The 16,036-nt window shown below is 48.5% G+C and overlaps 1 protein-coding gene and 1 pseudogene across 6 annotated transcripts; one reads left to right on the plus strand and one right to left on the minus strand.

Moving 5' to 3' along the window:
* Positions 1–1,733: 1,733 nt before the first annotated feature.
* On the minus strand, positions 1,734–15,624 carry GEMIN7 (gem nuclear organelle associated protein 7). 5 transcript variants are annotated; one of them, XM_080644623.1, is made up of 3 exons: positions 15,544–15,589; positions 13,514–13,622; positions 1,740–2,558 (listed from the first exon to the last, which is right to left on the minus strand). In XM_080644623.1, the coding sequence occupies exon 3, from the start codon at positions 2,548–2,550 to the stop codon at positions 2,155–2,157; it is 396 nt and encodes a 131-aa protein (XP_080500749.1). In that variant the 5' UTR covers positions 2,551–2,558; positions 13,514–13,622; positions 15,544–15,589; the 3' UTR covers positions 1,740–2,154. The 5 variants fall into 5 exon arrangements, with proteins under 5 accessions (XP_080500750.1, XP_080500748.1, XP_080500749.1 ...); XM_080644625.1 differs by lacking the exon at positions 15,544–15,589 and adding an exon at positions 5,917–6,019 and having other exon boundaries at positions 13,514–13,569; XM_080644626.1 differs by lacking the exons at positions 13,514–13,622; positions 15,544–15,589 and adding exons at positions 5,917–6,019; positions 6,805–6,832.
* On the plus strand, positions 5,278–6,234 carry LOC308235238 (guanine nucleotide-binding protein G(I)/G(S)/G(O) subunit gamma-5-like; annotated as a pseudogene). Its single transcript has 2 exons — positions 5,278–5,319; positions 5,884–6,234. The product of its transcript is annotated as a guanine nucleotide-binding protein G(I)/G(S)/G(O) subunit gamma-5-like (transcript).
* Positions 15,625–16,036: the final 412 nt, after the last annotated feature.

Consider the following 16,036-nt stretch of genomic DNA (forward strand, 5'->3'; position numbering starts at 1 on the left):
CACTGAATCCGCAGAGCCGGAACTGCAGAGCGCGGCGGGCGGGGCCAGGCGGACGCCGTCTCCCGGAGCAGCGCGCACGCGCGAACCTGAGCCGCCCTCACCCCGCCTTCCCGCCTCCGTGCTGATAGCTGTGGTTCAGGCTCGCACACTTTCGTCACTAGCTCAGACACTGCATAAGGGAGGGGAGTTGATAAAGATAAAAAAATATATCTGCTTTACCGGGCTAGGCCAACTGATAAGGAGAGAGGTGAAGGAGTGGAGAACTTGAAAGGTGATAGCTGTTGAATATGAGTATTGGTGATGGATGCTGACAGAGGGATCCTCTATCTGGAGACCGAGTTTATGCCCCCTTGCTAGTCTATAGCCTTTCATTTGCAGACTGCAGGTTCATCAACAATTTTCTGTAGCTGAATAGCGTTGTGTAAGATACAATTTAAGTTTATAAACTAAAATAAGTATGAGCTCATGAGTAGTAGCATAGCCTTGAATTTAAAAGTGGGTGGGATGGGCGAAGAAGGAAGTCCAAAAGCGGGAGGAATCTGCCAACCAAAATACCAAGCGATAGAGCAGGTAGATCACTAAGCCTGGAGCGAAACCAGCACGAGCTCAAGCCACGCCCCCGCACGCCTTTCCACGCCCCTTCCCTCCCGCGCCCCGACTCAATTCAATCACTTAATATTCGCCTCCGCACTTTCGCGGTGCTTTCCCCAGCCCTTGCAACAATCCGGGGCGGGGGGGAGGGGGAAGGCGGAGCTAAAACCCAAAAAAGGGGATTTAGGGAGGAACCAGCGACGTCGTTGCCAAGGCAACTCGAGAGCTAGGCCAGGGACTTGCCAGAGGTGGCGTTGTGAATGGACATGTGGAAGCTGAGACTTTACACTCGTCTTCGACTTTATTGGCCACCGCACTTTCGTGACTGAAGAGGAACGAAGCAAATCTCATGTATATGTAATAGAATCTCCACCTACATTTTCAAGTTGATGGGATTACAAAAGGGGCAGAAATTACTTTTTTAAAACGAATCTGCCAAAAGACTACTAGTGACAGGGCTAAGTAAAGCAAGTGATATGGACGGCCATGCCACAGAGCTGGAGCAAAATGGAGAAGAGGTGAAGCTTCACCCTAATCCCTAATCCTCAGCCATTTTCTCAATGGCTCTGTGCAGTGTCCGACCTTTCCTCACGTGGGGTGGGGGAAGCGAATCTGTGGTGGCCACACCACCCAGGCCACACAGGAGCGCACCCCTTGCTGTGTACATCCCCTCCCACCCAATAAAGAAATTTAGTCCAGAACATCCAAGCCTGTTATCCAGGTCGCTCCAGCTGTTCCCCGCGGCTAGGGGCAGTCCAATCCCTGCACCTTTATCCAAGTTTCTCCCAGCCTTATGATGTGCCCTTCTCCTTCTTGGCCCAGATCCATGGGATTCAGTCCTTGGACAGCTACCCTCCCACCCCCTAAATCTGGCTTCATCCCTGTTTGGGTACACTTACATTAAAAAAAACAAAAAGGGCCCTAGCTGGTGTGGTTCAGTGTACAGAGCCTTGGGCCTGCGGACTGAAGAGTCCCGGTTCCATTCTGGTCAAGGGCACATGCCCGGTTGTGGGCTGAATCCCCAGTAGGGGGCGTGCAGCAGGCAGCCGATCAATGATTCTCTCATCTTTGATGTTTCTCTCTACCTTCCTTTCTGAAATCAATAAAAATATACTAGAAAAAAAAACAGGAGGCGGATTTTTCTGTAATAATAATTGTTCTTTGGCAGGAGGGTAGTATTGGGGAATTTCTTCAGGGTGACTGAACTTTGTAACTTCTGTAATAAACAATTTCCCACTCTGCAATTTGCCTTCCTTTATTCCCACTGCCCCCTCCCAGACCCCACCCCACCTCCAGTCTTCAGGAACTGTCCCAAGACCCACATTTCTGTAGAGTTTAAAGTTCTGTGAGGTAGAGCATTCCTTTCAATGGGATCTAGAACTTGTGGGGTTGCAGAATTTTACTGACTACTAGACACTGGAGATCTGAAGAAGTCAGTTGCTTGGAGCTTGGCTCAAAACTCCAAGGGAATTCCGAACTCTATGAGGCCCAGAGATCTGGAACTGTTGGAAGCCTGGGAATTTGTGGCTAGGCCTAAGGCAGAAGGTGACCACAATAATGTCTTTATAGCTTGAAGGTGTATGCAATAATGTCACTACACCGGAGCAGTGCCTCAGCCTGCACACCTATTGGAGTCTGCAGCTGCAACACGTAGAAGTTAGCCACATCCACGTCAGTGGCTCCGAAGTGGGCGGTCACGTGCACACCCTCATGCAAGGTGAAGCTGACCTGGCGACCCACCATGGCCAGCAGGCTGCGGAGGTAGCGTTCCCGGAGGATGGCTCGGGCCCGCTGTTCCTGGGATTCCTGACATTCGTGAACTACAGGAGACTCCGGGGTTTCAGGAACCTCTGGTTTCAGGGGAGCCCTCCGTCCATCAGGGGCAAAGCCTCTGCTCAAGCCCTGGGGGCCCCGAGGGAGCCGGAGCACAGGCACAGGACTGGTCAGTGGAGTCTGCATTGTCCAGGCTGTTGGGTAAAGAAGAGCAGGGAGTCATTACATAGGGAGGTGGGACGACAGGAAGAGGGAGGACTGGAAGCAGAGGCTTTTCTGCCACATCTCAACTCAACCTGTCCAAAACCAACCTCCTGATTCCCCCTCCTAAAATCTGCACCATCCCTCCACCAGTCCCCTATTCCCAGGAACTGCCACTACCATTCATGAGGTTCACAGAGTGGAGACTTCTGCCTGATATTATCACAGCTTTACTCCCAGTTCCTGGCCATAAACATGTGCTGAAAGACCCCTGTCTCCTCTCCTCTCTCACACATGGCCCATCCAATCCACCAGGAAATGCTACCTTCCAAATAAATCCCATCCCCCAGACGCCAGCCTGGAAGGGCTCCCATTGGACAAATCTGGAATGATTTGAACACTTAAATATGACAATTATAGATTATAACCATTGAATAAAAGAGAAATCCATGAGTCCATGCTAATTAAAAACACACAAAGGAGAAGGAAACTTCCTTCTTATCTTAGAACAGCAGCTAAAATCAATAGAGGCTAAAACTTGTGGAGGAACATCGATGAGGTCCAGGATATCTACATAGTCTTAAAGCACCTCCTCACAAGATATTCATTGTAAAGAGTAACTTTCTGGTGGAGAAACCTGGCAGACACCATCACTTAGGCATCAAAGCTAATATGTGCAGTAATGAGACAAACAGACACCATGTGCCTCCTGATGTGATGTATCAAGGACAGGATAGCCCTAACCGGTTTGGCTCAGTGGGTAGAGCGTTGGCCTGCAGACTGAAGGGTCCCAGGTTTGATTCCAGTCAAGGGCATGTACCTTGGTTGTGGGCACATTCCCAGTAGGGGGTGTGCAGGAGGCAGCTGATCGATGTTTCTCTCTCATGGATGTTTCTAACTCTCTATCCCTCTCCCTTCCTCTCTGTAAAAAATCGATAAAATATATTTAAAAAAAGGACAGGACACATGTGTGTGGATTACCTGAATCTAATCATGAGGGGCAATTGTGTCTAATCAATCTACTCAACTTGAAGAGCATTATACCAAAAAAACTAGCCTGGGAGACAGATTTCTTTTTAACAATTTTAATTTTTAAACAATATTTTTTTTATTGATTACCGAGAGGAAGGGAGAGGGAGAGATAGAAACATCAATGAGAGAGAATCAATGACCGACTGCCTCCTGCACACCCCCTACTGGGGATAAAGCCTGCAGCCAGGGAATGTGTCCTGACTGGGAATTGAACCATGACCTCCTGGTTAATAGGTCACCGCTCAACCACTGAACCATATTGGCTGGGCCTGAGACAGATTTGAGCTCTGCCTCCTGTCTCCTTGTCATTCGACCTCACAGTTAAAGCTTTTTCTTTAAAAAATAAAAATAAAAAATTAGCCTGGATTCTTAAAAAATATCAAGGTTATAAAAGAAAAGCTGAAGGAAAGCCCTGGCCAGGTAGCTCAGTTGATTAGAGCGTTGTCCCGATATGCCAAGGTTTCAGGTTCGATCCCTGGTTAGGGCACATACAAGAAGCAACCAATGAATGCATAAATAAGTGGAATAACCAATCAATGCTTCTCTCTCTCTCTTCCTCTCTCTAAAATCAATAAATAGCCCTAGCCAGTTTGGCTCAGTGGATAGAGTCAGCCTGCAGACTGAAAGGTCCCAGGTTCGATTCTGATCAAGGGCACACGCCTGGTTTGTGGGCTCGATCCCCAGAAGGGGGAGTGCAGGAGGCAGCCGATCAATGATTCTCTCTCATCATTGATATTCCTATCTCTCTCTCTCCCTCTCCCACTCTGAAATCAATAAAAATATATTTTAAAATAAAAAAATAAAATCAATAAAAAAATTTTAAAAAGCTGAGAATTATATATACCTATATATACATATATATGCATATATATATATGTATATATATATATTAGTATATACATATATATTCAAAGACTACCATGTCTTATTCTCTCAACTGTCAACATCTTGGTCCAGCCATCATCACTTCCACCACTTCCTGCCTGGACTGTTGAATTCAACTCCTCACTGGCTCCCCCGACACCTTTCCGCCTTCACACCCCTATCCCTGTCCTCACACATAGCCAGAGGGACCAGAGTCAAATAACATCTCTCCTCTACTCAGAGCCTTCTGGTGGCTTAATTCAACGCCAGGGTCCTCATCACTGCCCTCAAGGCCCCCATGTTCTGGACCCCCTCTTGGCACACCATCCAACCCCAGCCACTCTGGCCTCTTTGCTGGTCCTTGAATATGCCTGCAATCCCTTCTCAGGCCCGGGCACTTGGGTTCCCTCTACTCTATCTCCTTTGCCCCTTCCCTGACCACCTGATCTTTAAGTTTTCTCTGCCCCTCATCCCTCTATCAGCTTCATCATTCTTTGCAGCACAGACCCCTCCTAGATATCTTCTATAATAATAAAAGCATAATATGCTAATTAGACAAGATGTCCCAAGCCAGGGCTGCAAGGGAAGCCCGGGTACCAGGTGCCAGAGGGAAGCCGGTGCCGGCAGCCTGGGGAAGGAAGGCCTACTCTTGCACGAATTTCATGCATCGGGCCTCTAGTAATGTATATTTATTGTTCTGCTTATGGTCCTTCTCCCGTGCTCCGTCCCCATAGGCAGCAGCCGTGCTTCCCCTCCTCCCACATGTGTCCTCAGCTCCTGGAACACTGAGTGGCGCAGAGACCAGGCTCTGGTTCCATGAATGGAGTGGAGATTAAGCTCCCAGGCCTGTTTAGCTGGGTGACCTCAAGCAAGAGGCAGTTTTCTCTTCATTGTATGAAGAAATAGCACCAATTGCCACCTCTGTTTATCAGGATTCAACAGGCTTTGCAGGACGGGCTGGATATACACCAGGTTCTCCAAAAAAGTTACAGTTGATATTAGTGTTGTTGTCTGACCTGGGGTGAACTGCTTACCTGCTCTGTGCCTTGGTTTCCCCATCTGTAAAATAGGAATGATAAAAGGACCTACCTCCCAGGGTTGTCATGGGGACTGAATGACCTAATAAATGTACAATGTTTAGCATTCTCCTGGAACACAGCAATCACCACTGCTATGTTGTGGATTGCATACGGGGAAACGCTGGGTTTGGGGGTTGGAGGAGGAAGAGAGAGGGGCCTACATTTGGTTCAGGCAGCTGCTCCACTCTCTGTGGCTCAGTCCCCTCCTCCCCAAAGTGACTAATTGGGGACCCACCACCATCACTTCCTGCCTGGACTGTTGATGTCAACTCCTCACTGCCCCGCCCCTCCCCCCCCAACACACACACATCCTCCTGCCTTCACACCCTGTCCTCACACACAGCCAGCCCACTACCTACAAATCTGTACCACTCACATGTGCATCAGGTCTGGTTCCTCCAGCATCCCAGCTATGAAGAAAGTGGTTCAACAGCTCAGGCTGGAGGCCGGGCTCAACCCGGTGAAGGTTTGCCAGGCAGCTGCCAATTTGAAACAATTTTGTCTGCAGGATGCTCAATGGAAGTATCTTCAAGTACCAATCCCTTCAGACCCCAGAAAGTTTGTTCCTTTTTGTAGTGAAATGAATCTTTGAAGGTGTTCTAAACCACTTTTCATGAACCAATGAATATTCAGATAGCTGAATTTGAAGCCTGTACAAAAATCTTATCCTTATAACATGTGCCATACTATTCAAACTTTGCTTTTGTCAGTCCTTAGCATCTACTTCTATGAATGTTCATGAGTTTCTATTTCACAAGGATAATTATTTTATATACACTGGCAACAGCATACAAATAACATACTTACTATAAAAAAATAAAGTGACTGGCCCGGCCAGTGTGGCTCAGTGGTTGAGCATTGACCTATGAACCAGGAGGTCATGGTTCAATTCCCAGTCAGGGTACATGCTCAGGTTGCAAGCTCAATCCCCAGTGGAGAGTTTGCGGGAGGAAGCTGGTCAATGATTCTCATCATTGATGTTTCTCTCTTTCTCTCCCTCTCCCTTCCTCTCTAAAATCAAAAGACTACCACAGAACAATCTTTGCGGGAGCCGGTTTCAGCCCCATCCCACAAGCTATTTTTTAAAAAGTAATATCCTCTATAAAGGGCCCAATAATAAAAATATACTTAAAAAATAAAAATAAAAACACACAAAGTGATTGAAGCAGCCCAAGTGCCCATCAGCAAATGAGTGGATAAAAAAAACTGTGGTACATTTACACAATGTCATACTATGTAGCTGTAAAAAAGAAGGATCTCTTACCCTTTGAGAAAGCATGGAGGAACCTGGAGAGTATCATACTAAATGAAATAAGTCAGTCAGAAAGACAAGTATCACATGATCTCACTCATATGTGGAATCTAATGAACAAAATAAACTGGCAAACAAAATAGATCCAGAGACATTGAAGCATGCAACAGACTGACATATTTCAGAGAAGGGGGGGTGAGGGCGAGGGAAGAGATTAACCGGGGAACTTATATTCATACTAGAGGCCTGGTGCATGGATTCGTGCACCGGTGGGGTCCCCCAGCCTGGCTTGCATCCTCTCACAATCCGGGACCCCTTGGAGGATGTTGGACTGCCAGTTTCGAGGGATGTAGTAGTGCTGGAAGCAGCAGGCGGCTGGGGCCAGACGCCTGCCACTGCTGCTACTGCTCGGTAGCACTGCCGCTGAGGCGGGAGAGTCTCGCCAGCTGTGAGCCTGGCATCTAGCACTCAATGGTCACCTGAGCAGTGCTCAGCTGTGGGAGTGCACTGACCACAAGGGGGCAGCTCCTGTGTTGAGCATCTACCCCCTGGTGGTCAGTGTACATCATAGTGACCGGGCCACAGGTCGTTCGGTCATTTGGTCGTTCAGTCACTTAGGCTTTTATATATATAGAGATGTATAACCCATGGACATAGACAATAGTGTGGTGAAGACCTGCGAAGGAGGTGGGAATGGGGGGGAGGGTTAAAAGGGGGGGAATTGGGACATCTATAATACTTTCAACATTAAATTTTAAAAAATAATTGCAAAAATTTAAACAAAAATAAAATAAAATGATTAATTGAAGCCACTGACAAATATTAGGCACCCAGTGTCCCATCCTGGGGTCATTCATGGTCCAGAAGCTATTGAGATTGTCTTTTTTCTGTGAGGCTCTTCCTGTTTCTGCAGCTCAACTGTGAGCACCTTGCAAGAAAGGACCCTGATGAGAAATGGGCCCAGGCTGTGGACCAGGGTTTCTCAACGTCCCTGCTACTGACTTGGGTTGGATCATCCTTTGTTGTGTTGTGGGGGTGCCCTTTGGATAGGTGTAGGGGTTTAGCATCATCCTTGGCTTCTATCCACTAGGTGCCAGTAGCTCCCCGAGATGTGACAACCAAAACTCTCTCCACTGGGTAATAGCATGGTCTGAGAATTACATGTCAATTCAGTAAAGCCATTAAAACAAAACAAAACAAAACAAAAACAATACCAACTATCTCTAGGGGACAAAAAAAGTTGTCTCTAGTTGAGAACCACTGACAAACAGGTGGGAAGAGGGGGGGATAAAGACTGCTACTGAGTATGTGACATATTCATACAGCCTCGCCGAGAACCTGAGAAATGCAAATTCAAGCTACCAGGCTATAGGATTCCACTTCCCAGACCAGGGAAGATGAAAGGGGCTGATAAAGCTTTGAGTTGGTGCAGCTATGGAGGAACATCTTCAAATCCCTTGTGGCCGGGTGTCAATTAGGATAGCCTCAAAGAGGGCGGCTGAACAGAATCCAGGAAACTGCAAACGCCCGTTATTCCAACCTTCTGCCCATGAAGAGGCCGGGCAGGGTGACCCTGAGCTGTCTGCCTTTTTGTACCCTTTGAATTCTGTCCCAGGTATTTGAATAACCTATTCAAATAAATTTTAAATTCTAATTTATTTATTTATTTATTTTATATATTTTATTGATTTTTTTTACAGAGAGGAAGGGAGAGGAATAGAGAGATAGAAACATCGATGAGAGAGAAGCATCGATCAGCTGCCTCCTGCACACCCCCTACTGGGGATGTGCCTGCAACCAAGGTACATGCCTTGACCGGAATTGAACCCGGACCCTTCAGTCCCCAGGCAGACGCTCTATCCACTGAGCCAAACTGGCTAGGGCTTAAATTCTAATTTTAAAAAGGAATGTATTGTAATGCTTCCATGTCCCTTAAAAAAAAAAGTTAGAAAAAATAAAAAGGTAGATTCTTTACATGGCCAGTGTGGCTCAGTGGTTGAGCATCAACCTATGAACCAGGAAGTCACAGTTCAATTCCCAGTCAGGACACATGACTGGGTTGTGGGATCCATCTCCAATAGGGGGCATGTAGGAGGCAGCTGGTCAATAGCTCTCTTTCATCATTGATGTTTTTATATCTCTCTCCCTCTCTGAAATCAATATTTAAAAAAAAAATAATAATAATAATAAAAACATTTTTAGTGAGGTTGACACTCAACCACTAAGCCATGCCGGCCGGGATATATGTATAAAATATATATTCTTATTGATTTCAGAGAGGAAGGGAGAGAGAGAGAGATAGAAACATCAATGATGAAAGAATCATTGATGTGTGTGTGTGTTTTAAAATATGTTTTTATTGATTTCAGAGAGGAAGGAAAAGGGAAGGAGAGAAAAACATTGATCAGCTGCCTCCTGCATGCCCCCTACTAGGAATTGAGCCCACAACCCGGGCATGTGCCCGTGACTGGAATCGAACCCAGGATCTTTCAGTCCGCAGGCCGATGCTCTATCCACTGAGCCAAATCGACTAGGGCTATATACATATATATTTTTAAGTTAGATTCCCCCTTAGGAATCTGAACTCCCTCTCCTAACCTTACAGTCACCCACTCTCAAACCTTTCTGTCCCTTACCCAGACCTTTCCCAGGCCCCTGTGGAACTAGCTGCCAAGTCCTATTGGGAGCCCAATATATTCCTTATTAGCAGAAGTCAAGTAATATCCTCTGTAAAGGGCCCAATAGTAAATATTTTAGGCTTCAGGGGTCATAGGTTCTCCGTCACACTACTCAACTCTGCCATAGCAGCAGGAAAACCATAAATAAAACATAAACTATGAACATGGCTATCCTATATAATAAAAGCCTAATATGCTAAGTATCCGGTTGTCTGGTCGGCCATTCAACCAACCAAAGCATAATATGCTAATGATATGCTAAGGCCACTCAACATGACGTGCACTGACCACCAGGGGGCAGACAGTCGACCGGTCAACCAGTAGCTATGATGTGCACTGACCATCAGGGGGCAGACGCTCTGACTGGTAGGTTAGCTTGCTGCTGGGGTCCAGCAGATTGGGACTGAGCCAGACGGTCCAGACATGCCCTGGAGCCCTCCTGCATTCCTCCCCAGCCTCGATCGTGCACCGGTGGGGTTCCTTGGCCTGGCCTGCACCCTCTAGCAATCCGGGACCTTTGGGGGATGTCAGAGAGCCAGTTTCAGCCCGATCCCACAAGCCAGGCTGAGGGACCCCACTGATGCACAAATTCATGCACCAGGCCTCTAGTGCTCCAATAAAACCTTACTTACTGGGACACTGAATTTTGAATTTTATATAATTTCACACAGCACAAACAATTTTTTAAAAAGTTTCCCAAACCCTTAAAAACGTAAAGCCCGCTCTTAGCTTGGCCTTGCAAGAAAGAGGGTGTGGCCCTGACCGGTTTGGCTCAATGCATAGAGTGTCGGCCTGCGGACTCAAGGGTCCCAGGTTCGATTCCGGTCAAGGGCATGTACCTTCGTTGTGGGCACATCCCCAGTGGGGAGTGTGCAGGAGGCAACTGATCGATGTTTCTCTCTCATCGATGTTTCTAACTCTCCATCTCTCTCTCTTCCTCTCTGTAAAAAATCAATAAAATATATTTAAAGAAAGAAAGAAAGAAAGAAAGAAAGAAAGAAAGAAAGAAAGAAAGAAAGAAAGGAAGAAAGAAGGTGTGGTCACAGCTTTCCATCAGGGAAGGAGGATAAGGATGTGAATGGGGGAGACCAGTGGGTCTTAAGCCCAGATTCACTACCAGGGATCTGGGCAGGTCACTGCAACTCTATGGGCAGTCTCCCTGCCCCAGTTCCTCATCTGTGAAATGAAGCATAAAAAAGACCTAGAGTGTTGGGAGAAGGAGAATCTCTGGGGGGAGGTTGGTGATCATACAGATAAAGGACACTCCAGTGTCCAGACTCCTCAATTTCTCTGCTACCCACATTCAACCAATCCACCAGTAAACTTTGTCAGCTCCACTTCAAAAATGCATCCAGGCCCTGGCCAGTGTGGCTCAGAGGTTAGAGTGTCAACCTGAGCACCCAAGAGTCAAATGTTCTATTCCAATCAAGGGCAAGTGCCTGGGTTGCAGGTTCAATTCCTGGCCCCAAATAGAATATGTGTGGGATCCGTGTGGGAAGCAACCAATCTCTCCCTCTCTCTCCCTCCCTCTCTCTCACCCCCCTCCCTCCCTCCTTTCCACTCTCTTTAAAAATCAATGGAAAAAAATCCTCAAATGAAGATTAACAAAACAAACCCCCCCGCCCCCGCACAAAACCAAAAAACACCACAAATCCAGAATCTGATAATTTCTCATTCCCCCACTCTGCCTCCTCCTCATTCCAGCCACCAGCACCTCCCACCTAGACTACTGCAGTCAGTCTTCTTTCCTTTGGGCACCATGCCTCCACCTTTACCCCTCAGTCTCTTCCCCACTCAGCTGTCAGAGAGATCCCGTTAGAACTAAGTCTCATCGCAATCCCTCCTCTACTAAGACCTCTCATCTGCTCCTGCCTCAGCCACAGCAAAAGCCGAAGTTCTTATAAAGGCTACACAGGAGGACCCATCATCTCTCCGACCTCCTCTCTCCACCCTTTGCTCACTGTTGGTCCTTGAACATGCCAAGCACATTCCTGCCCCAGGCCCTTTGCACATGCTGTTCTTGCTGCCTAGAACATTCTCCCAAATGGGAGACATAATGTATTTCCAGTCATGCTTCACCTTCCTCCCTCACTTCATTCAGGTCATTGTGCAAACACCACCTTCACTAGGAGAAAAATAATGGCCCTTTCACCCCACATTATCTTTTCTTTTTTTTTTTCTTTTTTAATATATTTTATTGATTTTTTACAGAGAGGAAGAGAGAGGGATGGAGAGTTAGAAACATCGATGAGAGAGACATCGATCAGCTGCCTCCTGCACGCCCCCTACTGGGGATGTGCCCGCAACCCAGGTACATGCCCTTGACTGGAATCGAACCTGGGACCCTTCAGTCCGCAGGCTGACGCTCTATCCACTGAGCCAAACCGGTTAGGGCCCACATTATCTTTTCTTCTTAGCCCTATCACCTCCTGAAAAAATGTATTTATTTGCTTTTCTATGTGCTGTCTGCTCTGCCACAGAACACAGCCTTTGAGAGAAGGGACATGCCCGATTACTTCACAACTCCATCCCCAGCCCCTCTTAGGGCCTGGCACAGGGGGAGGTCTGTAAATATTCATTTATGGAATGTAAAGATTCACCCATCCACATTATCTTAGTTCCTGCTCTGTGCCCAGCCCATGCTGTGTGGTAGTGGGGACACAGCTGTGACTGGAACAGCCCGGCCCTGCCCTCACGGGTGACATAGACTTGTCTCTAATCTAGACAATGTTGACCCAGAATAGGCAGGGCTGGAATGAAGGAGCCTTAGGGCGTCAAGAGCCCCGAGGAAACACCGGGCTCAGCCTAGGGGCAAGAGGTGGTTTCCAGAAAGCAGGGCACTCAGGGGATCTCTCCGATGAGGTCACCTGTGAGCACAGACCTCAATGAAATAGGAATCAAGCCATGTGGAGGTCTGGGAGGAAAGCCTTCCAGTCAGCGGGAACAGCAAATACAAAGACCAAGGAAGGGTGACTCTGAGGCTTAGCAAGGAGGCCAGCGCGGAAGAGGTGGAGGCCGAGGTGGGGGCAGAGGCAGAATGTTCAGGGGCTCTGAGGACCCTGTCGAGAACTTGGGCCTGTACTCTGGGTGAGACAGGAGCCATGGAGGTTCTGAGTAGAGGAGGGACAGGACCTGACTTTGGTTTTCACAGGATCCCTCTGCCTGCGGCACAGAAAATGGACAGCGGGGAACAGAGTAGAAGCGGGGAGCCCAGTGAGGAAGGTACCACAGTGGTCCGGGTGGATGCCCATGGTGCCTGGGATGGGGTGGTAACAGTGGGGGTTCGAGAAGTGGTCAGATTAGGGTATGCTTTGAAAGTTGAGAGCTCTCACTATTTGCTGATGGATTGAGAGAAAAGGTTTTGCCTGGTCTGGAAGACCACAGCAAATGGGATTAATGGGCAAATACATTTTCTAATCTATTTGACCAGGGCACTCCAAGCTTAGTCAAAGGTCGTCAGCCCCCAGGGCTATCCCCCAACCTAGATTACCATTTGAGTGGTTTAAGAAAAATACCTAGTCTCCAGGATTAGTACATAATAAAGGATTAATGGAAAATTAAGCAAGTGGCCAAGGACTTGGCCATTAAATTAAATCCCTGGATAAAACAAAATTCAGGGTGGGTCAGCGCAGGGCCTTGTTCTCTCCATTGGGGGAGGGAGAAACAGATTTGGTCATATGAGTGCAATCCCCATTCTCCACAAAAGAAAACTGGAGCTGGGAGATGTCAAATCATTTGCTGGGTGCAAGCCAGTGAGTGGCAGGAAAAGGCAGCAAAACCCAGGTGGCCTGCCCCAGCCAGCACAGGGGAGCCGTTGGAGGTTTGGAGCCAAGGTGTGACCTGAGAAGAAACTGATCTGATGATCCTCCGAGAATGTGGCTGCAGACGAGAGGGCAGCCCCAGCCCTGCCTCGGCAGAAGCCACACCTCCAAAGCCAGGAGAAGCTGAAGTACCCCCCTAATATCCAGGTGCGCTAAGAGTAGAAGCCATCCTGGAGCAGGCTTGTGGATAACTTGGAAGGTAAGAAGACGGACAAAAGATACCTGATAATGGACCAAAGAGCTACTGGCTCTGGATTGGGTAGATCCTGAAGGACGACCAGCTGATGTCCGTCAGGCCAGGGAAGAGGGTGTTAGGAAGGTTCAGACTATCCTGGAAAAAATTGAACAGAAAGCAAAAGATGTCCCAGGTCAAATCCAGGTTTATGAACTCCAGCCCAGCTCCATGGAAGTGATCAGCCACTGCCGGAAATCATAGATGCCGTGGCAGCAGACAAGAGTAAGAAAAGTGCTGGAAATGGAGAAGATCCCAAAACTGAAACCCAGCAGCCAGATGCCAAAGCAGCAGCCACTCTAAACCTCTGCAGAACGACAAACAGCTGGTGACCCAGAGAGCACCACAGTCTCCACAAGAGGCAGACTCAGAGCCTGGGAACTGATTGTGTGCATTAGGAGATTCTAAGTTGCATGCATTCCAGGGACTTTAGATCGGTTGGTTTTTACTATTCATAGCCGCTTGGGCTAAAAGGAAAATGCTTTTCTTCAGTATTCTTTTTCTGAACAATAAAGAAGTTGCTTGTTTAAAAAGTTGAACAACATTGCTTGACTCAGGGCCCTCTCTCTGCATGGGCACCATGTGTTAGCCATGGTTGTGAACTGTGTTCCTGTAGCTCTGGACTAGAGGTTTTTGTTTGTTTGTTTGTTTTTTTGGGGGGAGGGGTAGTGGGAGTTTATTTCCCGTCAATTAAATATGAAACCCATTTTTCAGAAATCTTGTCATTTTAATGGGATAATTTTCTTCATCTCAGAGCTAAAATACCTAACTTTAGATAGAACAAAATATGTAAGGAGCCATAGTTACATCTGTATGTTGGATGACTTGAAATCTACATTTTTTAAAAAGGAAACTAGTCCAGCTGGCGTGGCTCAGGTGATGAGCATCGACCCAGCAACCAAGAGGTCACTGGTTTGATTCCTGGTCAGGGCACATGCCTGGGTTGCAGGCTGGATTCCCTATGGGGGATCAATGATGTTTCTCATTGATGTTTCTATCTCTCTATCCCTCTCCTTCCTCTCTCTCTAAAAGTCAATAAAAAGATATGTTTTAAAATTAAAAAAGGAAAATAATGAGAGGAAAAAAGAGAAGAAACTGGCTTGAGAAAGGTCCCAAAGGGCGTGCCCAAGAAGACAAAAGCAGGCATTAATCCACTCTCCCAGGTGACCAGATCCTAGAGTCCTTTATCCTTTTGGTCTCCCAGCCAAGGATTTCCTGCTGGAAGGTTTCAGGAACGACGTCCAAACCCATCCCCCACTACTTGACAAACTAATCCGTTTGACTCAAGATCCCATCACTGAGGTCAATGGCAGGGGCAAGAGACTCACAGACCTCCCTCCTTGGGTCTCACTTTCAAGAAAATGGCAATGGATCAGATCTTCGAACAAATGTTTAGCCAACTCTTCAATTGCCGGGGAGGGAACCAGCTGAGTTACCAGTTTAACAACGAGGCCCCCAGACCTAGTTAACCAAGGTGACCTGTCTGTCCACACACCCCATGGGCTGCCCACCTGGATGCATATTAGTTCTATGGGCCTTTCGAGAGACTCCTCCCCTCCCCTCCACCCCCTAGGCCGGTCAGTTTCCTTTCAATTCCTCCCTGACCACCCATCGTTCTCCCATTCTTATACTAAGTAGGTCCTCCCGGCCCCCAGGCGTCCACTCCCCACTCCGCCCAGGGCTGGACATTCTTCCCGTCTCCCCGCTCGGATTAGGGCAGCGATTCCGCCCCGGAAACGGAGGGGGTCTGACTGCTGCTGTTATGACTGTTACCGTCATCGTAGTTATTACCCTCGCTCCCCCTGCTCCCCACCTCACCCCGGCGCGGGAACATCCCCGCTCGCGTGTTCCAACCCGACTCCGCGGTGCGGCCGTTCGGGGGCCGCAACGTCACCGCAGCCCGCGTAGCGGACGCGGACCAGCCTCTTCCCGCCACTCCCGGCCTGCCCGCGGGTGGGCGTCCGGGGCCAGGACTGGGGAGAGGGAAGGTGCTCTCTCCCCAACCAACCCCCGAACTCACCGAGGTCTGCGTGCTGGCGCCCCCACTTCCGCCGGCGTCCCCGAGGCAGAGGCTCGGGCGGGCCGCGCGCCGCCCAGCCTGCGTTCCGCCGCTGCCGCCGCCGCCCCACGTGGTCGCGGGCGGGTTCCCGGGCTAGGACGCCCGCACAGCCCGACGCTGGTGGCGTGGTCCGGCGCTTGGAGCTCGTCCACCGTCTGCGAGGTGGGGTGACCAGGATGCCCATTTTATGGAAGAAGATATTGAGGTTCAAAGAGGGGTTAAAGGCAGAACTTGGTTTCTGCCCCAACCCCCACATCCCCTACACGTGCACACTCCTAACCTTTTCCTCCAGTCCCAACCCCACCTCCCCTACTTGAAACCTTGAGATTATGCTCCAAGCAGCCAAAAAAAAAAAAAGCCTTGGAGAGCAGCAGCTGGAAGAACCGGAGGCAGCCTTCTTGTCCCGCAGCCCTCCCTGCAGTCCCATTTCACAGAGGAAACTGAGGCTCTGACA

This window comes from Plecotus auritus (genome assembly GCF_963455305.1).
Source record: "Plecotus auritus genome assembly, chromosome: 10".
NCBI lineage: Eukaryota > Metazoa > Chordata > Mammalia > Chiroptera > Vespertilionidae > Plecotus > Plecotus auritus.